This window comes from Panthera onca, chromosome D3 (assembly GCF_046562875.1).
Source record: "Panthera onca isolate mPanOnc1 chromosome D3, mPanOnc1 haplotype 2, whole genome shotgun sequence".
In the NCBI taxonomy this organism is placed as follows: domain Eukaryota; kingdom Metazoa; phylum Chordata; class Mammalia; order Carnivora; family Felidae; genus Panthera; species Panthera onca.
This window is the reverse complement of record NC_138350.1, coordinates 31,765,553-31,793,017: the sequence shown is the minus strand read 5'-3', so window position 1 is coordinate 31,793,017 and position 27,465 is coordinate 31,765,553. Positions and strand designations below refer to the sequence as shown.

Sequence of the window (27,465 nt, the reverse complement as noted above, 5' to 3'; positions counted from 1 at the left end):
AGGTAAAAGTTCACTGGGAGCTGGTAAAGGACTTCTGACACAGGACATCAGGTTCTGTTCCACTCACCTGAAAACCCTGGAGTTAAGGAGGCAAGTTTTCTTGCCAGCTTCTCCTTTTCCAGGGCACTGTCCAGCTTCAATGGTCTGAGGTGAACTTTGAAAATAGAGGCTCTTCCTTTTATGTCCGGTGGTCCTTGAGAAATTATTTTTAAGGAAAAAAAAAAAATCAAAGTGAAATAGTTATATCTCTCCTCATAAGAACTGGACTGAACCTGATGAAGGTCATCTCACCAATAAATATCTGCCTATCGAAACGCCCTGGCCTCATCAGTGCCGGGTCTAGAATATCTGGTCGATTGGTGCCCGCCAAAATGACGACGTTTGTTGTTGTGTTAAAACCTAGGGACATAAAAAAAAAAAAAATGCCAGACTTAAAGCTTTAAGCATCATTTCTATAAACACAAATGCCAAAGGGGTGCCTGGGTGGCTCAGCAGGTTAAGCACCTGACTCTTGGATTCAGGTCAGGTCATGATCTCATGGTTTTTGACGTCAAGCCCCACATCAGGCTCTGTGCGGACCTTGCAAAGTCTACTTGGATCCTCTCTCTCTCCCTTTCTCGCTGTCCCTCCCCCACTTGCACTTTTTCAAGTGCGCATTCTGTCAAAATAAAACACATACACACACACACACACACACACCACACGCAAGATTGTAATTTATAGAACTGTAACTTCAGAATATGTTGTTCATTTTTTAAACATTTTAAAATTGAGGTGATTAAATTTGCGAAGAATGTGTCTAACCTCCCTGGGCCACAAGACAACCCATTGAATATTTGAAGACAGGTATCAACCTCCAACTCCAGCCCCTTTGCCAGACTCTGCTTGGTTCTATTGGTCTCTTCTCCAATGTCAATGCCTTGGCTACAGGAGCCTTCACCCTCAGGACCCCGGCCCTGAAAGAGCTTTGGTGCTGATAGCCCACAAATGTGGCCATACATGGACTGGACCACCACAGAGTGAGGGAAGAGCTCTACCTTAATCGGATATAGGCAGACCTCGTTTTATTGCACTCTGCTTTACTGCACTTCACAGATACTGTGTTTTGTACAAATTGAAGGTCTGTGGCAACCTTATGCTGAGCAAGTCTATCAGTGCCATTTTTCCAAGAGCATTTGCTCACTCTGTCTCTATTACATTTTGGTAATTCTTGCAATATTTCAAACTTTTTTGTTATTGTATTTGTTGTGGTGACCTGTGATCAGTAATCTTTAACGTTACTATTTTAATAGCTTTAGGGCACCACACACTGCACCCATACAAATGAATTTAACTGATAAATACTACATGTGTGTTCTGACTGCTCCAGCAATGAACTGTTCCCTCTCCCCCTCTCCTTGGGCATCCCTATTCCCTGAGACACAACAAAATTGAAATTAAGCCAATTAGCCCTACAGAGACCTCTAAGTGTTCGAGTGAAAGGAAGAGTCTCAAGTCTCTCACTTTAAATCAAAAGCTAGAAATGATTAAGCTCAGTGAGGAAGGCATGTTGAAAGCTGAGATAGACTGGAAAGCCAGGCCTCCTGTGCCAAATAGCCAAGGAGTAAATACAAACCAAAGGTTCTTGAAAGAAATTAAAATGCTATTCCAGTGGACACATGATGATAAGAAAGCAAACAGACTTACTGCTGACGTGGATAAAGTTTTAACTGTCTGGATAGAAGATCAAACCAGCCAAAACATTCTCTTAAGCCAAAACCTAATCCAGAGCCAAGCCCTCACTCTCTTCATATCTATGAAGCCTGAGAGAGGTGAGGAAACTGCAGAAAACAAGTTTGAAGCTGCCAGAGGGTGGCTCACGAGGTTAAAGAAGCTGTCTCCATAGCATAATAGGGCAAGGTGCAGCACCAGGTGCTGATGCAGAAGCTGCATCAAGTTATCCAGGTCTAGCTAAGGTAATTAATGAAAGAGGCTACACTAAGTAAAAGATTTTCTTTTTTTTTCAACTTTTTTTTTTTTTTTTTTTTTATTTATTTTTGGGACAGAGAGAGACAGAGCATGAACCGGGGAGGGGCAGAGAGAGAGGGAGACACAGAATCGGAAACAGGCTCCAGGCTCCGAGCCATCAGCCCAGAGCCCGACGCGGGGCTCGAACTCACGGACCGCGAGATCGTGACCTGGCTGAAGTCGGACGCTTAACCGACTGCGCCACCCAGGCGCCCCAGTAAAAGATTTTCAATGCAGATAAACAGTCTTGGATTGGAAGAAGATGCCATCTAGGACTTTCATAGCTAGAGGGGAGATATCAGTGCCTGGCTTCAAAGCTTCAAAGGACAGGCTGACTCTCTTGTTTGTGGCTATGCAGCTGGTGACTTTAAACTGAAGCCAGTGCTCATTTGCCATTCTGAAAATCCTCAGGCCCTAAAGAATTATGCTAAATCTACTCTGCCTATGCTCTAGAAATGGAACAAAGCCTGATGAGAGCACATCTGTTTATAACATGGTTTACTGAATATTTTAAGCCCACTGTTGAGACAGCTGCTCAGAAAATATTACTTCTGACAATGCCCTGGTCACCCAAGAGCTCTGATGGAGATGTAGGAGACTAATGTTGTCTCATGCCTGCTAACACAACATCCATTCTGCAGCCCATGGATCAAGGAGTGATTCTGACTTTTAAGTCTTATGATTTATGAAATACATTTTGTAGGGCTATAGCTGCCAGAGATAATCAAAAGAATTCCCCATTCTGGATGCCACTAACAACATTTGTGATTCATGGAAGAGGTCAAGATATCAACATTGCCAGGAGTTTGGAAGAAGCTGATTTGCCCCCTCATGGATGAGTCAGGACTTCAGTGGAGGCAGTGACTGCAGATGTGGGAGAAATAGCAAGAGAACCAGAATTACAAGTGGAGCCTAAAGATGTGACTGAATATTACTGCATCTCATGAGAAAGCTTGGAACGTCTGAAGAGTTGCTTCTTATGGATGAGCAAAGAAAGTAGTTTCTTGGGGCGCCTGGGTGGCGCAGTCGGTTAAGCGTCCGACTTCAGCCAGGTCACGATCTCGCGGTCCGTGAGTTCGAGCCCCGCGTCAGGCTCTGGGCTGATGGCTCGGAGCCTGGAGCCTGGAGCCTGTTTCCGATTCTGTGTCTCCCTCTCTCTGCCCCTCCCCCGTTCATGCTCTGTCTCTCTCTGTCCCAAAAATAAATAAAAAACGTTGAAAAAAAAAAAATTAAAAAAAAAAAAAAAAAAAAAAAAGAAAGTAGTTTCTTGAGACGGACTCTAATCCTGGTAAAGTTGCTATGAAAATTGTTGAAATTACAGTAAACTATTTAGACTGTAACAAAAACTTAGTTGACAAAGCAGGGGCAGGGTTTGAGAGGACTGATTCCAAACTGAAAGGAGTTTACTGTGGGTAAACAATGCTATCAAACAGCATCGCATGCTACAGAGAAACTGTTCATGAAAGGGAAAGTCAGTCAATGCAGCAAACTTTCTTGCTGTCTTCTTTTAAGAAACTGCCACAAACCATCCCAGCCTTCAGCAGCCACCACCCTGATCAGTCAGCAACTGTCAACACTGAGGCAGGACCCCTTCACCAGCAAAAAGATTACAATTCACTGAAAGTTCAGATGATGGTTAGCATTTTTCAGCAATAGAAGCTAAAAAAGATTTTAAAATCTTTATTTATTTATTTTTGAGGGGAGGGAAGGGGCAGAGACAGAGGAAGACAGAGAATCCCAAGTGGGCTCTGTGTAATTAGTGCAGAGTCCGATGTGGGGCTCGAACTCAAGAACCAGGAGATCATGACCTGAGCTGAAATCAAGAGTTGGATGCTGAACGAACTGAGCCATGCAGGCACTCTGAGCATTCTTTAATTAAAATATGTACCAAAAAAATATGTACAATTTTTTAAGACACATACTGCATACCTAAAAAGACTCAACATAATATAAACATAACTTTTATATGCACTGGGAAACCAAAACATTCATCTGACTCGCTTATTGCGATAGTCACTTCATAGCAGTTGTCTGGAACTGAACCCGCAGTATCGCCGAGGATGCCTGCCCGATGCCCAGCTCAGTCTCGTAAACCAGCTTAGTACTGAGCACTGCGCTTCCCCTTCTGAGCACACAACAGCATCCGTGTATCTTACAGCACAAAGTATTCTCACATCCCACAAAACGGCTTTCCTAATAAAAGAAAAAGCTGACTAATGTGGAAAGACTGCTACTCTCTTAGTATTTGAAATCTGCCAAATTCACACACTTGGTTATGCATGGGTTTTCCTGATGCTTCAGAATCATAGATGATTTTAAGAATGAGACCACAATTCTTTTGCAATCATTTCACCAATTTTTCTCTTATTCACATCCAGATGCAAACACCATCTTAATACCAATATTGTTATGGCAGGCTGCCAAGTAAGAATATTTTGGCATTATCCATACTGGTACAGAAGAGCCTTTAAAAAGGGCTGTTTGTTTTAGAGAATACTTTTTTAAAATTTGAACTCAATATCGACATAAGGATTCTCACTTTAGCTATATGGAAAACAATTAGAAAATGTAGTTTAAAATACAAAAGACTTGAATATTCACCATCCATCTCCACAAGCAGCTGATTGAGTGTATTCTCCTGTTCACTCTGCCCCCCAAAGTTGCCTCTTCCTCTCTTCCTTCCCACGGCATCTATTTCATCAATGAAGAGAATGCAAGGGGCATTCTTCCGAGCAAGGGCAAATAAGTCTCGGACCTGGATAAAAATATAAACACTAGAGTCACTTAACAACTGAAAATTATTTTCCTCCTAATAAAAAATAAACATCATGCTTCCATCCAAGAGGAAGATGATCTTTTTGTGTTAGATACTGTGCACTACATATTTAAAAAGAGTTATAAGAAGCAAAGAGGTGGCAAATGATGAGTAAGGTGGTGGGTAACTGCTTTAAGGTGAGTAAATATTATTTCTATAATATCATAACTTACTGTATATATCACAAGTGCTAACAATATCTGCTATTTTTATAGCAACAAATTAATACTACACATTTTTACCCTACCAAAAGAGAATACTGTAGAGGTGTAAACTTTATATTCAGTGTAAAAGTTCAAACTACTCTGGCCCGAGGCAGGCTGTTAATAAGCAGACACTTACTAACAGATCTAGGTAACATGTATACACACCGCAAAGGCCGTGAACTACACAACACCACACAGTGATCACCCCCAGAGCATAATACAGTGCCCTGCCACTACAGGAGCAGGTGTGAGGCCCATGCACCTACATTCTGTCCTGATAATAAGCATGTGCTTATGCTTATGATGAAGGAGTGGCCATCCCCAGGGTCTCAGCCTATCACCTGCCCCTTTTAAGAGATCCAGAAACAATCTCCTATGCCTCACATCCCTTTTCACTTCATTCACCAGAAGTCCAAGTTTCCCCATCGTCCTTTCCTGCCTAGACTTCCTAGCTTTCATTCCTATATTGCTCTGAACACATCCCCTAGGATAACTCATGTCCCTCCAAGGCCTCTCCCTCTGAACTCCAGATCAGTGATCAACAGACCCCACCCTCTCACACCTCCTTCACCTCGTCTGTCCCTGCAAAGCTCTCAACTGGAAGGGGTTTTGTCTTTCCATCCGAGCCAGTAGGAGTTGAAGTGCACCTCACGCAACATGACTACTGCCAAAACAATTCTGCTGGAAAACCCCTGCTCAGAGATTCCCACCATGTGGCAGACACCCTGCCCTCCTGGTTGTAGTACTTCCTAGGCCCGATTTCCCATTCTTCCAGCCTACCCCCACCCCCTCCACTGGGCACTATTTTTTTAGTGATTCCTGGTTGGCCGTCCCCTGACCCACCTCTTTCAATCACCTTTTGCTCTATTTTGTCATGGCCAGCAATGCCAAGGTTTCCCTACACAACCAGCTTCCCGTGGTCTACTCTGCCCCCTCCCACAGGTCTGGCTTGCTCATGTACTCAAGGTTCTCTCATAGCCGGCTTCTCCTGGATCTCTAGCCCATTAGGCCCACCACTTACCCCCACCACCCACAGCTCCTCTCCTGTCTTCAGCCACCCCCCACCACTCCTACCCGTACCAGATTCCATGATCCATCATCATAAACACTCAAGTCCCCCAGGCTCCCCTAGCCGTCTGACAGCCCTCCTATGAATCCACCTACTTTACCTATCATAGCTCATTTAAATTACGATGCCATCAATAGTAAGACTTATCATTAATACACTTCCCACTGACAAAGAAAAAATGCTGCCAGTCGGTGGCACAACACTTAGTTACTGATTATAAGTTGCATCTTGGTGTTTGGAAAAGCAACTGTGGTAGCACTTTGCACTTCTACAGTGTTAAAAAAAAAAAAAAAAAAGTCAATATTTAGACACTGGTAAAATACACAAGAGTAAAAATTTAAGTGTTTCTTTAAAAACTAACCCATACTCACGCTTCCTGATTTCAAAACTTACTACAAAGGAACAGTAATCAAGACTGTGGTACTGGTATAGAGAGAGACAAATGGGTGCCAACACCATTCAATGGAAAAATCATCTTTTTAACAAATGGTGCTGGGAAACCCAGATATACACATGTAGAAGAGTGAACCAAGATGGACCCTTACACCTCACATCATATTAACTTGAGACAGATCACAGACCTAAACGTAAGAGCTACAACTTTTAAAACTCTTAGAAGAAAACACAGGAGTATTTATGACCTTAGATGGTGACAGTCTTAGAAAATGATACCAAAGCCCAAGCAACAGCAAAAAAAAAAATGGATAAATTAGTCTTCATCAAAATTAAACACTTTTGTGCTTCACTACCAAGAAAGGGAAAAGACAACCCACAGAAAGGGAGAAATTATTTGCAAATAATGTATGTGATTAGGAGCTAATATCCAGAACTCTTACAACTCAACAACAAAAGGACAACCCATAAACAGACTGCACCAGTCTGGTCCAGGGCCATCTTTACCAGCTCCGTATTTGGGGGGAAGATCAGGGGGAGACAGAGGAAGGTGCGCCATCATAAGAGAATGAAAGACTTACTCTAGCTGGACCCACACCAACAAACATCTCCAAAAACTCAGATCCACTAACAGTGATGAAAGGGACGTTGGCTTCTCCAGCTGTGGCCTTAGCTAGCAGTGTTTTCCCAGTGCCTGGAGGACCAGTGAGAATGGCACCCTTCAGATATAAAAAAGGAAAAGTATATTTAGCTAGAATTTCAGAAAAGTAAATTGCATATCCACAAACAATTCTAAGATATAAATCTGTCTATAAACTCTGATTATATAACAAACATTCCTTAAGCAACGATGGCAAAACATTTTTATAACAGTAAGAAGAGGAAGAAAAGGATTAGAGACTACCTTGTTTTAAAAAATGTAGTAAGAATGTAAAATCTTACATACTTCGCTTTAAGATTCTTAGCACTGCTTTTCAGATCTTTAGACTTAAGCTGAATATCTATTAATAAACCAACTGAGGTTGGGGCATCTGGGTGGCTCAGTCAGTTAAACTTCTGACTCTTGGTTTTGGCTCAGGTCATGATCTCATGGTTCATGGGCTGGAGCCCCATGCTGGGCTCTGTGCTGATGGGATTCTCTCTCTCTATCTCAAAATAAATAAATAAATTTTTAAAAATTTAACAGGTAAGTATAAAAAATAAATAAGCCAACTGAGGTTTACTTAAATAATTCAAAGAGACACAAACACCACACTCCCAAATTACATTTTGCTTATTTTCTTCCCTTTAAAATTTCACAAATGAAGTAAAAATCTAATGACCAACTATGAATGCAGTTAAAAAGGGAAAATGTGTTTGCTCAGTCTAATTATTCAAGTTGTATAGATGTTTAGGCATGATGTGCACAGATACTACATAAGTCAGAAAATTATAAAATTATCAAATATGACTTTTCATCCACACAGGCATGATATGAAAATCAAGGAAACGATTTCCTTTACAAAGGATTCCTTTAAAGTAAACTTTATTAGTGGATTTTTTTAAATAATTAAACATCTTGGATTCATTTACTTAATGACCAAACCTGGCCCTGGGAGTATAAGGATCAGTAAGGCCAGCCTGTCACCAGCAGCAGGCATGGGGACTCCTGGGAGGAGGAGGCTAGAATCAGTGCTATCTCTTCTCCACCAAATCCTGTGCCACGAATCTGAGTGCCAGGCCCAGGCAAATGGTCTGTTCAAACCTGCTAAGGGAGGGACAAGCGGGTGACAGCAGGAGGCAACGCGCTCATGTGCACAGTTGCTGAGAGACGGGGTATCCGAATCAGACTGGAGGGAGAAGCAAGGCGAATCAGGGAAGGCTTCCAAGGGGAGAGAACACAAATCTTTTCAGGAATATACACACCACATACAAGCAGACACATTCCCACGGAACAACTGACCTGAAAAAACCCTGGAGTAAAGCAGAGACTAATAAGACAGAAGGAGAAAAACAGCTACTTTGTTACAAGTAATCAAACTTCATAAAAGTATAACTTCAGAGATAAAAATTTCAAACAATTTTTGGGTTAATACGTTGAAAATAATCTGAACGTTCACTTTTTACCTTTGGGATTTTTGCTCCTAGGTCTTGATACTGCTTTGGGTTTTTCAAGAAATTCACAAATTCCATTATCTCTAGCTTGGCCTCCTCACAGCCAGCCACATCTTTGAACTTCACATCTATCTCATCCTTCAAGACTTTGGCAGTGGTTTCTCCAACACTGAAGAGTCCACCCATCCCCCGGCCTGTCCGGCCAATGCCGGCGGGCCCTCTCCGTATGGTGTACAGTAAGAAAGCGATGATAAGCACCGTGGGCAACATGCTCAGGAGAAACGAGCTAAATAAAAGAAACCACACACAACACTGACATGTTTTTAAGACGGTTACTCTTTGGCTTTTTAAACGTTTGCAAGATACACTTTTTGGTAACTGCTTAGGATATAATTGTAAATGTTTTCTATTTTTGTAAAACCTGAATATTCTAAATGTTTTATTTGAGGCACAAAGACAATCTCAGTGTCTCAATATCACTGATGTAGAATTGCAGAAGACGAGACCAAAGAAAAAACTGTTCTTAACACATATGCTGTCTACTGAGATTTTATTTCTATCCCAGTAATCTCCATTTATGCACGATACAGACCTAGCTGTAATTTACTATCATTATATCTGCCTTTCAAAGAAACTTCTTTTGAATTACTTAGAAGTTTTAACATGACCTGGAGTTAGCCTGGGCAGAAATTGCAGTTCTCTTAATTGGAATGCGTCGACTTATTCTAAAGAGATGTCTTCTAAATATCAAATCCTCGCTCAGTTAACGGCAGATCAGTTTCAAAAGCCCTGTACACAATGGTGACAGCAATCTGTTGGTGAGCGCTGCACAGGCCACTCCGTGCAGCTTGTGCAGACTTAGCAGACTGACTCCCAGGGGAGCAATCTTTTGTCCTCCAAGCTCATGCTCTGGAGGGCGCTGCTCAGATAGGACTTAAAGCCTGGAGATGCACACTCATATATGTGAGTATATCCTCAGATATATACTCATATTGGTTAATATAATGCAAGTTAGCTGAAATTATCCTAAGAAATTGGGATCATAACCTTGTACACGGTTTAGCTCTAAAAAAAACCAAAAAACCAGGATCTACTTTTTAAGTTTTCATCTTTTACAATTTTTTAAAGGCCCCCACAGCAGACAGTAAGAACATAGAAAAATTTACCTTTGGTTTATTTCTGGAGGGGGAAAAAAGATACACACTGACCATAGATGTTTAAGGAATGGTGCAACCAAACTTTCTGTAATGTTTCAGCAGCAGCTATACAGTTAAATGATTATATGACAGCCCCAGGGCCCAAGGGATATGGCACATGTGAAACAATCTTGATAGCTATCTGGATCTAAAAACAGGTAAATTGTAGGCTGACACAACTAAGATGCAAGAAAGTCTCTAAAACAGAGTAATACTACCAGCTCAATTAGCACACTAGCAATCCATTTTTCTTTTTTGCCTAATTTTTTAAAATTTATTTTTGAGAGAGTGAGACAGAGCACAAGTGGAGGAAGGGTAGAGAAAAGGAAACATAGAATCTGAAGCAGGCTCTAGGCTCCGAGCAAGTGTTCAGCACAAGAGCCCGACGCAGGGCTCAAACCCACGAACCGTGAGATCATGACCTGAGCCAAAGTCGGTCACTTAACCGACTGAGCCACCCAGGCGCCCCTAGCAATCCGTTTTTCTGCTCTTTTATTCAGAAAAATTAAGATTTACTTGTACTTTCACTCTTGAACTGCTAACTCCGTAGCAAGGTACACCTCAATGCGAATGGAGTAACTGCCAGGAAATCTATCTGGGTGTTATACATGGATGAGTACTCAAAGGCCATAGATTTCCTATAGAAACTCAAAGACAAGTGACTCTTGAAATCAATGGGCCCTCCTTGGAGGCCTCAGACTTCTAACTGGTCTTATTAAAGATAAATAACCCCTAAGGGAACAAGCAAGCTCTGACAAGAGAAAAAAGAGTTACTTAAAATTCCTGGAAAACTCTGAAAAATAAATGTAAATGACAGTTAAAAGGTGGCAATGCCATTCTTTAACAAAGGGGCTCTTTATGCTAAAATCCTACTAAAGGACGTTAATACCCCCAAACTATTGCTTAATCAAAGATAAATATAAATGTGTAGAAAAGCAGTCATGAACAAAAACCAGTAAATTACCAATGACTTAAAAGAAGTCTGGCCCAACTGAGACAGACTTGAGAATGTCGTATGTCACCTGCCATCTGGTGACAGAACACACAGCAATCCACACAGAGCACAGTGAACAGTCTTACCCGTCACTTTCAGCAATGTAGACGACAGGAACCCGATTCTCCCCTTCTATGCCCAATTCCTGCTGTAAAGTTTCCAGATTCCGCTCAAAGGTGTCCACACTGCCAATATTAAACCAGACGTATTGCTATAAAAACACAAAACAAAATATCCTAAGAATGAAGGGGAAACAAAGTTTAATTTACCAGAAGGTTCAACTTTTAATGAATTTTTCAGAAATACTGAAAATTTAGAAAGTGAAAAAAACCCCACAATAATAAAGGACTGGTTTTAATGATGCAATGATTAAGTTTCACTCAGTGAGAGCACCTGGCAATCCTTGCAAATAAGCATTTCTTAAGCAATATTCCTTAGTGGTTCTACAATTATACACTCAAATGAAAAATCTATTAAAAGTCCTTTTCATAAATATGTGTCCTTTTCTGCTTCTTCATTTCCCACGTATTTCTCAGCTATTTCCAAACTGAAAACTAATGTGATGCAGTACTAACAGCCAAAGTTTCCTGAGCACTTACTAAGGGTCAGGCATGGCTCTTAGCCCTTTACATACACTAACTCATTCAATCTTCAGAACCACCCTAAGAAGCAGGTACTATCACCAGAAGTGATACTCAAAATCTGAACGTGAGGAAGGCACCCCACCACCCAATGAGAACAGAAGCGTCCTTCGCTGTGCCAGCTGTTACTCTTCTATTCACTTGGGTCAGGTGAGTTACTGAGGCCCTGGGGAGGAACCTATGAAGGATTTGAGGCAATGGCTACTTACCCCCCCACCCCAAAGTATTCCCCATTGTGCTAGTTGTTTACTGGCTGAGTATCAGCCCTGACTCTTACTGTCCCCATTTTACAGATGAGAAAACTACAGGGGTGACTTCACTTGCCCATGGTTACAAATCTAGTAAGAGGCTGGATCTGCACCAGAGGAGTCTGGCTCCCGAGCCAGTGCTCCTAACCAGCATGTCACACTGCCTCTCTTCTACAACCACACACGTACTTATAACAGCTCACATTTATGGAGTTTTACTAATATGTTAGAACCTGTTCCAAGCCCTATGCAAGTATTAGCAGCATTTTCTAGCACAAGAAGACTCTGTTCCTCCTCTAACCTGTAATCACTTAAAAAAAGTTTTAATCAAAACAATAAATCTATGTCATAAAAACTCAATTCAAAAGTGTGCACAGAAGAGAGTAACATGTCATCCCAAAGTCCTCCCACCAACCAGTGCTACTGAGTGCAGAACAGCACTCTGGTATTTCTCTCCAAATATCTAAAAAAAAAGATGGAGAGTAGTTTTATAACAGATATATTTTTTCTTAAGTTTCTTTAATAGTATTATATAACAGTTCTTGGTAAGTTGTTCACTGACAAACCTACAAAATTCCTGCTATCACAAGCCCAAAACAAGTCAATAATAGGTTAGCCACATGTGACTAAGCATTCCCTTACTTAACACCTACTCTCAACTGGACACTGTGCATGACTCAACATCAGACAAATGGGGCAGATAAAGAGGACCAGCAGCATGAGATTTGGGGACAAGATCTAGAGAAGACCCACCGGGGGTGGGTCTCAGCTTTCCAAGTGATTCTTACACACAGTGAAGTTTGAAAACCCCCAATGACATTCAAGATCTCATTTCAGCACTAAGACTTAAAGCATTATTATTGCCCTTCCCATCTTAGTGATAAAGAAACCCAGGCTTAGGGGAGTTGGCCATATAGCCAGTAAAGAGTAGAGCTGATCTGAAGCCGAGTCTGTCAAACTCCAAAGCCTGTGCTTCTACAGCTGACACTATAAGTAACACTGCTACTCTATAAGTAGCAGGACACCGAAAATCATCTACCCATTTCTGAAAACTCAAAATAAAGTTTTTATTATAGTAGGTATTACATGTTCTCTGGGGAAAACTACAGTAATATAAACATAAATAAAATAAAAAGCATCTGTAACCTCAACATCCAGAAACAAACACGAGTAGCAACTTTGATGCCATTCCTTCAAGATTTCATAATCCATTCCTTCAAGATTTCATAATAGCCCCTTTACTATCTTGAAATACATGCACAATTTTGAAATTGATATAAAACCTTAACCATAATATAAAGGATAAATAAAAGGAAAGTAATTTATAATAAAATGGTACAAATTTCAATACATAAACGTTTGTGCATGCCAGCACTAGATGTAAAAACTGCCCTCTAGGGAAGAGGACTGTCCTGCTGAGCCACTGCTCCAGCGGTGAGATTAAAGCAAGAGAAATGAGGAGCCCTTATTATTAACCAGGTGCCTAATGTGGGCATTTACTGATTTCCAATTTTCTGCTCTATAAACAATGTTTTGGAGGACATCTTGCATACACATCTTTACGTGCATCCTTAAGTATTTCCCTAGAATACAGTCCTAGAAGCAAAACTACTGAGTGTGTGCATACTTTCAAAACTGCTGATATACACACTGCCAAACTGTCCTCTTGAAAGGGAGTGCCAATTTAATTCCCAGCACTAAAACTCTGAGGAACAGTTCTGAGAAAAAAAAAAAAGGAGCATGGTTATTAACGAACATTTCATCATAAGGCAAAAAGAATGGGAAGTGGGGTAGAAATGAAGACAATTAAAATAACTTACTCCTAAAAGTGACTGAAATACCAAACCCGCACAACTTTAGAGACATTCCTCTTTTTGTCGACATGTTTCAGACAGAGATGGTCACCATCAGTTCTAGTTTTCTTTACATGTTGCCCCACCCAGGCAAGGTGACCAGGAAATGGTTACACAAAATCATCTGGAAGGAGGGATGCAACATGGTAAAGGAGGTCTGACCCTGGGGGAGGGCAGTAAGACAGCAAGACACCAAGGGACTAGAGATGGGCCCCCATGGGGGGATGGGAGGGCTGGGAATCACCTTAGAATCACCTGGGAACCTCATCTGCCCCACTGCTGTCCTCCCCCACAATCCCCTCAACCCAGTCTAGGATATCTGGAATAGAGTTCAAACTGGCTGGACAGGATTTACAAATTAGGAGCACCTGGGTGACTCAGTAGGTTAGGTGTCCAACTTTGGCTCAGGTCATGATCTCGAGGTGCGTGAGTTTGAGCCCTGTTGGGCTCTGTGCTGACAGCTCAGAGCCCGGAGCCTGCTTCAGATTCTGTGTCTCTTGCCCCTCCCCAGCTCGTGCTCTGTCTCTCTCTCTCTCAAGAATAAACATCAAAAAAAATTTAACAAAAAAAATTTTTTTAAAGGATATACATATTTTTTTTTTGAAATGAGAAACGAAGTGGAAATTAAAAGAATAAAATATCACAAAACACTTGGGAGAGATATGATCAGAACGCTTCTTAAACTGATTTGAAAAAAGCTGTCTCAAGACATACGCAATTCAGATTTAACAGTTTTTCCCTAACCAAAACAACTGTTCTCTCAGTCTTGAAAAATTCATAGATGATACTAGAATACTAAAAACTGGGATTTCACCATTTCCTAAATGTACAGCAGAACAATTACCAAATCCAACCCAAAAAAACTGACCAACTTCATAAGGCAACTACGTACGGCATGCACATTCTCCCCTGCGTGCGTTAGAGAGGCCTGTGAGTGCTGTGCTGCCCGAATCTGGCATAGCTGGTGCACAGAGCTACTGCAATGTGAGGGAATGCTTGCTTTCTGACTCTAAATCTGAAAAGTGAATTTACAGCTAATCCACATCAATTAATAAAAATCATTTACCCCATCAACAGGAGTTTTTCCTGGTATAAAAGTCACTCGAACAAAACGCTTGTTGACGACTTCCAGTCTGTCTACCTGAAATTTTAAAAAGTTAATATTCAAACATAAATTTACAGAGAAGACAGATATTCTTTTAAGCCCATTAAAATTGCACATGGTATTTTAGATGTACAAAGAACAATGATGAACAACATAAGGAGGCCCCGTTGTTTCCCCTTCTGGCTTGAAAAATAAAACATCACAAATGCTGTTGAAGCCACCAGTCACCCCCTCTTCCCAGAAGTGGACACTCCCCACATTAGGTGCTGACTGTCCCAAAGCCTGTCCTGGTGCCTGTGCCACACAGATGTAACCCTGAACATACACTCACTGTCACCTGCTTTTAGACTTTAAAAATGGTCCTGCTTGGTGTATATTCTTCTACAACTCTTTTTCCCTTCCTGTCGTATTTTTGAGGTTCATCCCTGCTGACAGGTCAGATCTGCGGGGTACTCCACTTTGGGAGCACACCCCAAGTTATTTATCCATTCTCCTGATAGACATTTAGGCTGTTTCAAAACGTTCACTATCGTAAGCAATGCTGTCATGAACATTCCTGCAGATAACTTCTTGGGCACATCTTTAAAGGTTTCTCTGAACATGTACCTATAGACAGATCCAGTAAGGCTGGGTTGCAGGGTACACATACTTTACTATTCTATACTATACTATTAATAGTACATTTACTATACTATTATTTACTATTCATTTACTATACATGAAACTGCTCTCCAAAGTGGTTCTCCAATTCACACTGCACAGCAAAATATTCTATATCCTCACATATTGGTCTACATCCTCACTTGCTAACAGAAGACTTTAATTTTCGCCATTCTATGGGTATAAAATAATATAAACTTGCTTTTTTCTGTAACATCCTAACTACATAGGATTCTTAAGAACACTTTTAAAGACCTTCTAAGTTCTTTAACCCTAAGTTCTAGGTTGATCTGGAGCATGAGCCCTTTGGAAGAAGCTTGCTTTCTGCTGCCATTAAATCTGCAATGGCAGGCAGTTTGTGAGGGAGCCCTGGGTAATTCCAGGAGGAGGTGGAACAGGGAACTACCTGTTCCCAAAGCACGTCATCTGGAAAGGACTAAAGTACTCTACCCCCCATAAAACTGCTGGAACAACAGTAGACAGATTCCAAAGAACCACTAGGCCAAAAGGAGATGCCTCTATGGAGAATCTTCCCTGAGGCCCTGTCACCACACTTTGAAGGATAGCTGTAGCCCCCTCCACAACCAGACAGGAGTTACTTCTTAGAAGGCAGGCTCCCTAAAACATCTGGGTATTATACATAAATATCCTGGCTTCCATGAGAAACATTAACCTCAAAAGTGTGAGTAAGTAATCACTTCCATCCTCACCTTATTGAACAATCTTTAAAAATAACTTTTGATTTTCTATGCTACCAGTAAGTATTACTATCTTACCTTTATTTTATCAATTTCATTGAAAAGCCCAATTCCAAGAGGTTAAGTAATCTCCCCACAGTGACACAGCAGGCCTAACCTGGTTTCTCACTATCACTTCATCAATTCTAAGGTGGACATTTTTCATATTTTAACATCTGAGAAATTAGGATATGTTTGACAACTGGTATTTTCTAGTTTCACTGGCAGCTTACTAAATTTTTCTTAGGAATGGATAAAATAATGCATCTCACAGGCCACAGCATCTCAAAGATGCTGGAGTAGTCTCACTGGGTAAAGTCCAACTGGTAGTGACAAAGGCTCCCAGCAGCCCTGCCTGGGCCCCCACTTAGAGCCCATCCGCTCTCACTTTCAACACTCGGAGTCACTTAGGCACCCAAGTCCAAGCTCATGGGAGATTAAGAGCCGTGGAGTCATAAAGGTGCCAGGAGAGGCTGGCACATTCTAGCAGGGGGAAGGCGGGACTGAGGACACACAAGAAAATGAAAGGAGACAGAGGACAGCCGGAGCAAGGTGAAAGCTAGGTTCTAGTAGAAGTGAAAGAAAAGGATTTTGTGGTAAATGTGGGGACAGCTGGGCCAAAACAAATAGGGTTGTTCTTCATTGCAATACTTTACAGCATTAAAAAAAAAATCAAGATGAAAACAGTAACTTTACAACGGACAAGCTGGCTAACTTAGTTGACTGTTACTTTGTCGGCCCAATCTACTGAATTTCACCTTTTGAACCACTATAAACCACCAATCCAATAAAATACTTACTACTCCTTTGGAAAGATAGTTATTGACAAAGTCCTTCCAAGTGATTTCTCTCCCGGAGCTCTTGAACAGGAAGTAAAACATGACTCCACCCCAAAACAGAGCAGTCCAGAGAAAGTACATCCGGAATTCCTTGTCATCCCATGGAAAATCACCCTGGAAAAAGAAAGAGACAGTCTCTGTGAAGAATGAAAGGTCACAATAGGATCTATGCTATATTGGACACAAATCCCTCCCAACCTCTCCTGGGGCCGCTCCAGATCCTCCAAATTAACACACAGCCTGGAATCAAACCTTCTGGAATCTGGACCACCAGTGAGAATCATCTTTCTTGCCACCTCGTTTTCCACTGCCACCAACTCCTCCTCCGGAAGGGCGCGGGGTAGCAGCTGGCTTTGATTCTGTTCATAAACAGAGAGCACATACCGCAGCACAGCAGCATTTTACATCTCTCCACAAAGTTTTCATTAATGCAGCTTAACAAAAGACTTACTGCAAAAGTTCTCGCAATAACTTGTTAATCTTTTTTCATTAAGAAGTATCTAGAGCCAACTATTAACAGCTGTGACCTCGTTGTTGGGTTATATGCTTAGAAATAAATGTAGGCTGTTTCCTTCTGGGAATCAGAAATAAGAAACCCTTTAGCATCCCTTATCACAGCTTCTCATCAACCAGCAATTCTGGAATCAGCCTGTTTTGTCATGGTGTCCCGACCACATTCGTTGTTGTACTCAAAGTTTGGATGAGTTTGAAGGAAATACTGTTTTTACTCTGTTGTAACTAACATACATGTCTTTGATGTTACTATAAGATAAGGAGGCAAAGTTTCAACGGGCACACACTAAGGGTTAGCTTCATTATTTGATAGTTACACCAGGTCCTTGTAAGGCAATCCAATCCTGTACCTCAACTAGATTTAAACCAAGCATAAAAGTCACTGGGCACAGAATAGCTATATTCCCGGGAAACCAAAGCATCAATTTTGTTGCTATTGTGGTTTTAGAACAAGTTTTGACCTTGACTGAGGAATCACAAGTATATCTAGGACTGGAATCCACATTTTTTCAAATGACCTTGACACCTTAAGATTTTACTTAATTTCTTTCTTTATGCTCCTGCCAAGTAGGAACAATAAAATGTGAATAACACCACCTTCTTTAGTATCAAAAATGAGAGTGAAGTTCCAGTCTCTGAAAAAAATCAAAACATTATACAAATCTAAAAAAAAAAAAGACTTCCTGCAAAATAGCTTATGGCAACCGATCATTCTGCCATGAGGAAGAAAAGAGACTAAGAGCATTCAAGGAGGCTTGCCAGTGCTTTCCACACGTTATCCGCGATACTTGCACAATATACCAACAACGAGGTAAGTATACGACTATACCTGTTTTACAGATGAAAAGGTGTAGCTTAAGGAACTTGGTAAGTAACTGGAGGCAGTGTTAAGTGACACTGAGGAGTGACAGAGCTGTGACTGGAATGCAGGTAAATGAATTCCTGAGTTCCCAGTTGAAGGCACAAGGTAGGTGCTCCCATTTCCCACTCCCATGAAGTGAACACTGTTAACAGTGTTTCTTTCTTCTGTAGGCAAGGCGTGATTTTGATTAACTGACTAAAAAAAAAAAAAAACCCCACCTCACCCACATGAAATTAGTTTCCCAGAATCTGAAATTAGTCACTGTTAAGGGTTGAACTGTGCCCCCTGCCTCCCCAATTCACATGTCAGGAGTCCTAGCCAATTGTGATCTTATTTGGAAATAGGGTCTTCACAAAAAAAAATAGTTTAAGTTTAAAATGAGGTCCTATGGGTGAGTCCTAATACAATATAACTGGCATTCTTATAGAAAGAGTAAATTTGGACACAGACCTGCACAGAGAGAAGGCGGTGCCAAAAGACACAGGAAGAAGACAGTCATCTATAAACCAAGGAGAAAGGTCTGGAACAGATCCTTCCCTCATGGCCCTCAGAAGAAGTCAACCCTGCTGACACACAGACTTTGGGCCTCCAGCCTCCAGAACTGTGAGGCATTCGTTTGTGTTGCTCATGACACCCAGGTGTGGTAGCCTGTTACAGCAGCCCTGGGAAGCTAACACCTTTCTCCCCACCCCCACATCCTCTCAAAGAATCACAAAAACTACTCTAACACCTTCACCTACCACAAAGCGACCCCTCCATTGTGTAGGATGGGAGGCTGACATATTCACCCCCCATGATGCATACAAGGAGTTTCTGCACCAGTCCTAAGTGAGGCAGGGCCTGAGAGAGAAAGCCCTACCTGTAATGAGGCACAGGACTAGGAAACAGAGTCAAGTGCGTTTCTGAAGTTGTTTGACAACATCCCCTACTATTCTGGGACAAAGGAGCACCTATACAAAAGGTACCCAACTGGTTGTAGTTTAAAAACGGACCTACTATCATTACTCTGCCCCAAACCAAGATAAAAAGACTGCCCACCACACCCCTGGGAAACACTGCACAAATTGCCCATGTCACCAAAGCTCCAATCAGACCACACTTGCGCTTCTCCCTTCTCTTGGCCTCGCTTTCACTCCTTGCATTTTTTGAGTATCTATTTGTTTCTCCAACTAGATCCAAGTTCATTTAAAAACAAGGGCTGAATTACATTTTTCCCTAAAAACAAAGATGCCAGCTGAAATGTGCCAGGCATTGTGCTAAATGCTTTCACATGTGGGAAATGGGGACAGGAGTCTCAGGGCCTACATAGTCCCCCCCAGCCACCAAAAACACTGAACCACACCAAAATATATATCAGATAAATTGCATGTATTAGATTTCTAAGATTTTTCTCAATGATTTAGGTTACGTGTCAAATATATTTACCAAGCATGATATAACAGATACTGACCACTCAATATCTCTAAGGTGACCTTAAATTAATTCGATTTAAAAAATGACAAGAAAATATGAACAGAAAATTAAGGTGAAATGAAACACAGGGTCTATAGAATTTTGTACGTACTTGTAACCTCTCACTTCAGAACTGCCTTAAGAGAACACGTGCTTTGTTCGGTAAAAATTATCACCAACATCATATACTAGAAAACAGTAAGTTCAAACATAGTCTTTTTAAAAGGTACCTTTTTTTTCTCCCACAACTTCTTTAGTTTCACTAGCTTTTTTCCCATTTTTTCCATTAGGAAAGTATTTTTCAAATCCTGTTAGAAAAGAAAAAAAAATACACACCCTCAAACTAAAACTCATTAGGTTTTACGTATGCGTGTTCATTTTTAAAGCTGATACATCATTAAAAAGTATAAACTATAAGTGCAACATTTCTTGTGTAGGAGTAAGTCAAGGTCTAAATAATACAGTTCAAAAAACAGAGGTGTTAAAGAAAAAAGCCTGATTTGCAAGCCAATTTCATTACCTACAAAAGTGTTATAATCAAAGGGGATACATTTTCATCACTGCAATCAGACAAAAGGAAGTAGGGGTGGGATTACTGGAGGAGACGGAAGTTCAGAGTCAACCCGAAATAACAACTATGCATCTATTTAGTAAACACCTGCTGCCAGCACATCTTTAACAAGAATGCAGAACATTATGATCCCACCTAAGTGTGCTTACCTTTTGGAGGTCGAGAACAGAATCTTTGATAAGCAGCAATTACATCTGTCAAGAGAGAATTTCTGCTGGTTGTTGCTTGGGTTGTAGCATATCGACAAAGCTGCAGCATAACATATAAATAAAAGCGTAAAGGTTATATCAAAATAAAAAAGTTTAGAAGAACTTCCTTTCCTAATATCACAAAGTGAATTAAATGTTTCTCCCTTCAATGGGTGGTTACAGACTAGCACAGCCATCACCCCCATTTAAAGAGAGGACTAGGGTTGCCTGGGACTCTGCCACTCTATTCCAGTAACCAAACCAAGAGACATTAGTATGATCCAGAAGACAAGAATACTTCAAAATCATGCCTAAGTTAGAATTGTGGCCCCATTACTATTCTCTGCCAACACATTCACTTTGGCATTGTTTAATTCGTAGCACTCAAAAGACAAACTGACACAGAAATCTGCTCCTTCATGCTGTCCCGTGGGCAGGGTCTATAAAACTGCAAGACATTCACCTGAAATTACAGAACAGTGTGGCTTGTAAATATAATACTAAATACCTCCTAGTTCCAGGAGAAGGAAGTTACAGTCCCACATCACTGATAATCCTTACTCTAGTTAACATTTGCTAAAGTTATTCGATATACTGTCATCCTGGTGAGAACGCTGGTGATACAAGTCCCATTACAGATACATCTCTGCCTTAATAACATATGTTGCTAAAAAGTTACTTTTTAAAGTAAGGTCTAGGTAAGTGAAAGTATAACATAAACATACTGAACAAGCTCCCTATTAAATTTTTAGGCACACAATTAAAAGCAAGTTCATTGAGGGGATACATCCAAATCTGGCAATGAAAAACTTCAAGTAATCCTATCCCTTTGCAAAGTGAAACTTCATCACCAGTTTTTGGGAGGATGAACTTATAAATACAGATGAAAATGTTTAAAATGAAGTTCATCTGTATTAGCATCCACCAGCATTGCTGCCTCTACGGTCTGATGAGGAAAACACAGCATCGGAAAACCACTTCACATCCACTAGGGTGACTATGATCAAAAAGACAGTAAGAAGAGTTGGTGAGAATGTGGACAATGTGGAGAGCAGAGCCCTCGTGCACTATTGGGAGGGAATGCGGAGCGGTACAGCCCCTCTGGAAAAGTTCAGCATTCTCAAAACGTTAAATGCAAAGTTACCAGATGATCCAGTCAGTCCACTCCTACCCAAGAAAATGGAAAACATATGTCCACACAAAACCTTGTACATGAACGTTCACAGCAGCATTATTCACTAGAGCCAAAAAGTAGAAACCCAAATGACAATGAACAGATACATGTGACACACTAAAGAAACGAAATATCATTCAGCCATAAAAAGGAATAAAGCACTGATACATGCTACCACATGGATAAACCTTGAAAACATTATGTTAATAAGTTAAAGACACTGGACACAAATGGCCACATAGTATATGATTCCACTCATATGAAGTGTCCAGGATAGGCAATCTACAGAAGCTGTAGATTAGCAGTTGCTGAGGGCTGGAGGAATGAATGGTTGGGGAAAAATGGAGAGTGGCTCTAATTGGTTACAGGCTTTGGGGTGATGAAACGTTCTGGAATTAGTAGCGATGGTTGTATAACCATGTGAATATACTGAAGACCACTAAGTTGTACACTTTAAAACGATTAATTCTATCGGATGTAAATAACAAAATGTCAATACTTAAAGAATGAGCTGATTTTACTTCAAATTAATATACAATTCTACACAGCAAAATAAGACAGAAACACTGACAATGATCTTGGTTGACAGCAATGCTGGTCTGACAGAATTTGGAGCTTCTGTTGTTAGCCCTCCCCAACCTCCGGGAACACTTGGCCTATGAAACAACCACTAATAATAATAACGTATCATAAACGAATAAAGTTTTCAATACCAAATCCATTAAGGGTATAGATTAAAATGATTTGTTAGTCAAGATGGACAAGGCAGCAAGTCACACTGATTCACTGGGCCATCTACTCTAGGCCACGCACTGCTAAGTGGTGGGGAGTCCCCAGTGGGGCAGGTTGGAGGTCAGAAGCAATCCTTACCTCCGGGAAGCTCAGAAGTGTAAGGGAGAGTGTGGGGACAAATCTATCACAGGATGGTATAATACATGTAACAATACAAAACTTCTAAGTATATACAACAGAGGTAGGTAGCACAGAAGAGGAAGTGATTACATGCTCAAGGGACCTAAGGATATTACAAGTAGTGACATCTAGGTCTGGAATTTGAAGGAACCATAATCACCAGGCAGACGGTGTCACAATTTTTAATTCTGTTAAAGCTGGAAATCTGAATTTTTTGACTGATGATCTTTAACACATCTGGTAGGAACTTCAGTTACGCATCTATAATGGGAGAAAACGACTAGTTCCCAGGGATGCTACCATGAGGATCAAATGTAATAACGCATGTAAAAAGCACTGTTAAAATCGTATGATGATACCTAGATTCAAATGATCATTTCCAATTACTCTGAAAGCTTTTTGAGAGTAAGTGCTCATCATCACCTTATCAAGTAGGTCTTTATGTCACCATAAAGTACAGAATTGGACACAAGGTATGTACTCCATAAATACTTATTGGCCAGTAAACCGCCTTCAGGCTCTATCTTCAAATCGTGTTGACCTGGAATACCTCTAGCAATAATCCTATAACTACTTTTAATGCTGAAGTTATTTTCTCTACAGGCACCATCAATGAAACTTTTCTCTGCTTATCTAATCCAAGCCCATTCAAAGGATAATATAAAAAAAATATCAACTCACAAGATTTAAGTTCAGAGCACCTCATTTTAGAGGATTATCTTTTATGTTTGACATTAGGAGCACTTTTTAGCTGCTTTATCATCAGTCTTATTTCTCTGAGCATAAAACCTGAGAACGGACATCTCACATCAAAGTCTTCCCCAAGAAAACTGTGAGAATCGTTCTTGTCTCTGACCTTTAACAGCAGCACAAACCTAAAGGACAAAGTCCTTTCAGACTCCCTTGCAGGTAGCACAAGAATGCCCTAATGTCCCCAGGGAATGTGTCACAGACTCCCCAATCAATCAGCTATTGCTATCAGCACAGGGGACTTCCTTATACCTCAGCGTGGAAGACTCACAGGACAACGGTGCCACTCAAAAGAGAAAGGGCCCAGACAAGATTCCTGACATAAAAACTGCAAACTCACAAGGCAGATCCCTACCTGCTCATTACAGGTCTGAGTCCAGTATTTACTAGGGACAAAAGGAGACGGCAAGATACTATGGCAAAATGGATGCAATGCAGGAAACATGAGGCCTAGTGCAGGGCAGTAGGGAGTAAGAAACAAATTAAGATACCCAAGACAGGCAACAAAGCTTCGAAGAGTAAAAATCATGAATGCAGGTACTATTAATATGCCCTTTTAAGTGGAGAGGCTGAAAGTGGTTCCTCAAGGGCATCTGGCTAGTAAGTGGCAGGTTCCTGTGACTGTCTCCAGGGCCTTAACCACCATGCTCTTTTGCCCCATGCTCCAAGGAACCAATGCAAGGTTGGTCTCTAAAAAACTGGCAGACAGCAAGAAACTGTCACTGAAATAGCTGATATCGCCTACCCATCACATGAACCTTTACTTGACAGATTACAGCCACGGTCCTGTGACAACACACTATCCTCACTCCAGAAAACGGTATTACCATAGCCCATACGTGTGGTGCCCTGTTACCACCAAGAGAGAAATAGCCTCCCACTGAGGACAGGGCTTCTTATGCAACTAAAAACATCCTCTACTCTGAAGAGGTGACGTTATTAATAATCATCGTTAGTATGTATTATCTACTATGGGGCAGACCCAGAATGCCAGCAATAGTCCCATTCAACAGATGGGGAAATGGGGGTTCAGAGGTTGAGTAGCTTACCTCCAAAACCTGTGCTATCATTAAATCACGCTCAGGCTGCCGACCCTTAAAACACATGCACAGCACCTGCTTTCTATTTTTCCAATACCATGAAAGCAGCTCAAAGTAAGGCAACCCGTGCTGGAGATATAACAAATTCCTTAACGTTTGTAGGTCTCAGTTGCTTTACCTATAATATGGTTCGGCCCTGAATCAAGTCAGAGGACCCTCCCAGATGATTATTTTGAAGCTCCCTGACGCACAAATATCTGATTCTACCTGTTTTCAAAAATCCAATTCTCTACCAAGGGTCTGACACGCTGATGTGACCCACGAGATAAATGATCTGAAACGCAGGGCGTCCTGGCATGGAACACGCAGCGCACGCGGCCTCATTCATGCGAGGAAGCCGCCCCTGACGCCCGCGAGCGCGCCCAGGGGCCGGTGACCTTGACGCCCTGCTCTCCAGGGCCGGAAGCGGGCCCGAGGGCCGAGCCGGGCCGGAGGCGGAGGGCGCTGGGCCTCCGGGACTCACCGTGCGGAGGCAGGACCGCTCGGTGGGGCCCATGCGGCCGCCAGGCACGAGCAGCAGTGGCAGGCCGCGGGGCCAGCAGCCGCCCCGGCCCCACAGCCGCAGGCAGCGGTGCGCCATGGCCGCCAGCGCCGCCCGCTCGGGCCGGGGGCGCTGCGCAGGCGCGGCTGGGCGGCCGGCGTAGGGCAGGCGGCGACGGCTGGCCTCGGGCCGCGGGAGACAGCTCGGAGCAGAGAGTTCGTGAACGACGCTGCGGGCCCACGGCTCACAGGCGAGCCCACACTCTCGACGCGCGCGTCTTCTCCAGACCCCGCCCCTCCCGGCGTGCTAACGTCAGCCGTAGGGCGGGCGCTCCGGTCCAGAGCTGCTCCTACGGCTCCGCAGCGTCCTCTCTCCACCTGGGCTAGAGGCGGGGCCTAAGCAGGAGGAGCGTGGAGAGCGAGTGGAAGCCAGTGGGTAGGGCAGAAGGAAGAAGGGGGGAAGGCAGGGCTAGAGGCGGGGCTTAAGGGAGGAGTGAGGGGTGCGGGTGTAGAGGCGTGGTCTAAGGGGAGAGGCTTGGGGTGGCGGGCGGGGCGCGAGGGTGGAGCTGGAGGCGAGGCCCAAGGGAAAGGAGGAGAGCCTGCAGGGCGGGTGGAGGGGGGGGCTGGAGGCGGGGCGCAGGCTGGGGGGCGGGACCAGCCGGGAGCTGTCGGGAGGCAGCAGCCCAGGCTGCTGGGGCCCCAGACAAATGGACCTTTACCTGTCAAGGTGCGAGGCCATTCTCGACATTTTGGGCATTTACACACGCTAAGTCACTCGTGAAATATTTTATTGAGCGCCTAATCAGTCAGTGGCGGCAACGTCCAAGGCTCTGAAAATGCCAAAACACACATCCCCAACACTAGGAGAGCAGCGCAAATAATCACAAACCAGTGAGCTAAATGCAATAATAAAAGTGTTGGGACATCAAGCTTGGGCCCATCAGGAACTGTTTCAAAGAAAAATGATTCTCAAATGAACTCAGTGGAACTGCACACTGTTTCGCACACCATGACTGTGAAGTAGAGAGAGGACTTTGGAGCCAAGTTTTACATGTCCCTCTGTTTCCTATTAGCTCTACCAGTAGTATGTATGATATAAATGATAGCTAATGTTATGGATGGGGAGGAACAGGAAAGGCAGGAGATGAGGCTGAGGAGGGGTACAAAGGTGGCATCAGAAATGTCGTATATGCACATATACAGTTGGGAAAGATCTGGAAGAACAGACATTAAAATGGTAACAAAATTTCTCACCTGTCACAGTGGCAAAATCCAAAATATTGACAACTCACTCTGCTGGCTAGGCATTCTCAGAAATAACTGGTGAGCACACGGAATGGTGAAAGCCTATAGAAGGGAATTTGGCAATGTCTGCCTAAATGTTAAATGCGTGTATTCTTTAACCTGGATATTCCATTTATGAAAATGTACCCTAATGACGAGCTTGCACACATGCAAAATGCTGTGAGCACAAGGTTAATCATTACAGCATTGTTTGTAGTCACAATTATTGGAAATAAACATTCATCTGTAAGGGACTGTTTAAAACAGTGGTAAGTTTGGGGCACCTGGGTGGCTCTGTGGGTTAAGCATCTGACTTTTGATCTCAGGGTCATGAATTCAAGCTCCACTCTGAGCATGAGGCCTACTTTTTTTAAAAAAATGGTAAATTCATATCGTTATTAAAAATGTTTTTTATCAAAGTATAATTGACATACAGTATCCTATTAGTTTCAGATGCACATGATAGTGATTTGATATTTTTATATATTATGAAGTGATCCCCATTAGTCTAAATACCATCTGTCACTATACAAAGTCCTTACAATATTATTGACTTATGCTCTAAGTGGTACATTACATCCCCATAACTTATTTATTTTATAACTGGAAGTTTGTACTTCTTAATCCCCTTCACCTATTTCATCCACCACTCAATCCTTCCCCATCTGGTAACCAACAGGTGGTTTCCTGAATCTATGAGTCCATTTCTGTTTTGTTTGTTTTCTTTTTTTATTCCACATATAAGTGAGATCATACGGTACTTGTCTTTCTCTGACTTATTTCATTTGGCATAATACCCTCTAAGTCCATCCATGTTATTACAAATGGCAAATTTTCATTCTTTTTTATGGATGAGTAATATACCACATCTTTATCCATTCATCTATGATGCTTAAGCTGCTTCCATGTTTAGCTACTATAAATAATGCTGCAATGAATATAGGGGTATGTATATCTCTTCCAATTGGTGTTTTGTTTTCTTTGGATAATACCTAGAAGTGGAATTGCTGGATCATATGGTAGTTCTATTTTTAATTTTTGAGGAACTCCACACTGTTTTCCACAGTGGCTGAGCCAATTTACATTCCCACCAACAGTGTATGAAGGTTCCTTTTTCTGCACATCCTCACTAACACATATTATTATTTTTTTTATAATAGCCAATATGACAAGTGTGAGTTGATATCTTATTGTGGTTTTGGTTTTCATTTCCCTGATGATTAGAGATTTTGAACATATTTTCATGTGCCTGTTGGCCATCTGTATGCCTTCTTTGAAGAAATGTCTATTCAAGTCTTCTGCTCATTTTTTAATCAGGTTAT

At 41.9% G+C, this 27,465-nt stretch overlaps 1 protein-coding gene across 1 annotated transcript in view; it reads right to left on the bottom strand.

Moving 5' to 3' along the window:
- The window catches only part of AFG3L2 (AFG3 like matrix AAA peptidase subunit 2), a 40,419-nt gene extending 15,233 nt beyond the window's left edge, over positions 1-25,186 (bottom strand). Inside the window, exons 1-12 of the mRNA XM_060613202.3 lie at positions 24,843-25,186; positions 20,405-20,504; positions 19,915-19,992; positions 17,110-17,216; positions 16,819-16,971; positions 14,583-14,657; positions 10,861-10,985; positions 8,597-8,870; positions 7,072-7,209; positions 4,609-4,762; positions 292-399; positions 68-193 (exon numbers count right to left, since the gene is read on the bottom strand). Coding sequence (XP_060469185.1) covers positions 68-193; positions 292-399; positions 4,609-4,762; positions 7,072-7,209; positions 8,597-8,870; positions 10,861-10,985; positions 14,583-14,657; positions 16,819-16,971; positions 17,110-17,216; positions 19,915-19,992; positions 20,405-20,504; positions 24,843-24,959 — 1,555 coding nt within the window. The 5' untranslated portion in view covers positions 24,960-25,186. The remainder of the gene's footprint in view (positions 1-67; positions 194-291; positions 400-4,608; positions 4,763-7,071; positions 7,210-8,596; positions 8,871-10,860; positions 10,986-14,582; positions 14,658-16,818; positions 16,972-17,109; positions 17,217-19,914; positions 19,993-20,404; positions 20,505-24,842) is intronic.
- Between the last annotated feature and the right edge of the window lie 2,279 nt (positions 25,187-27,465).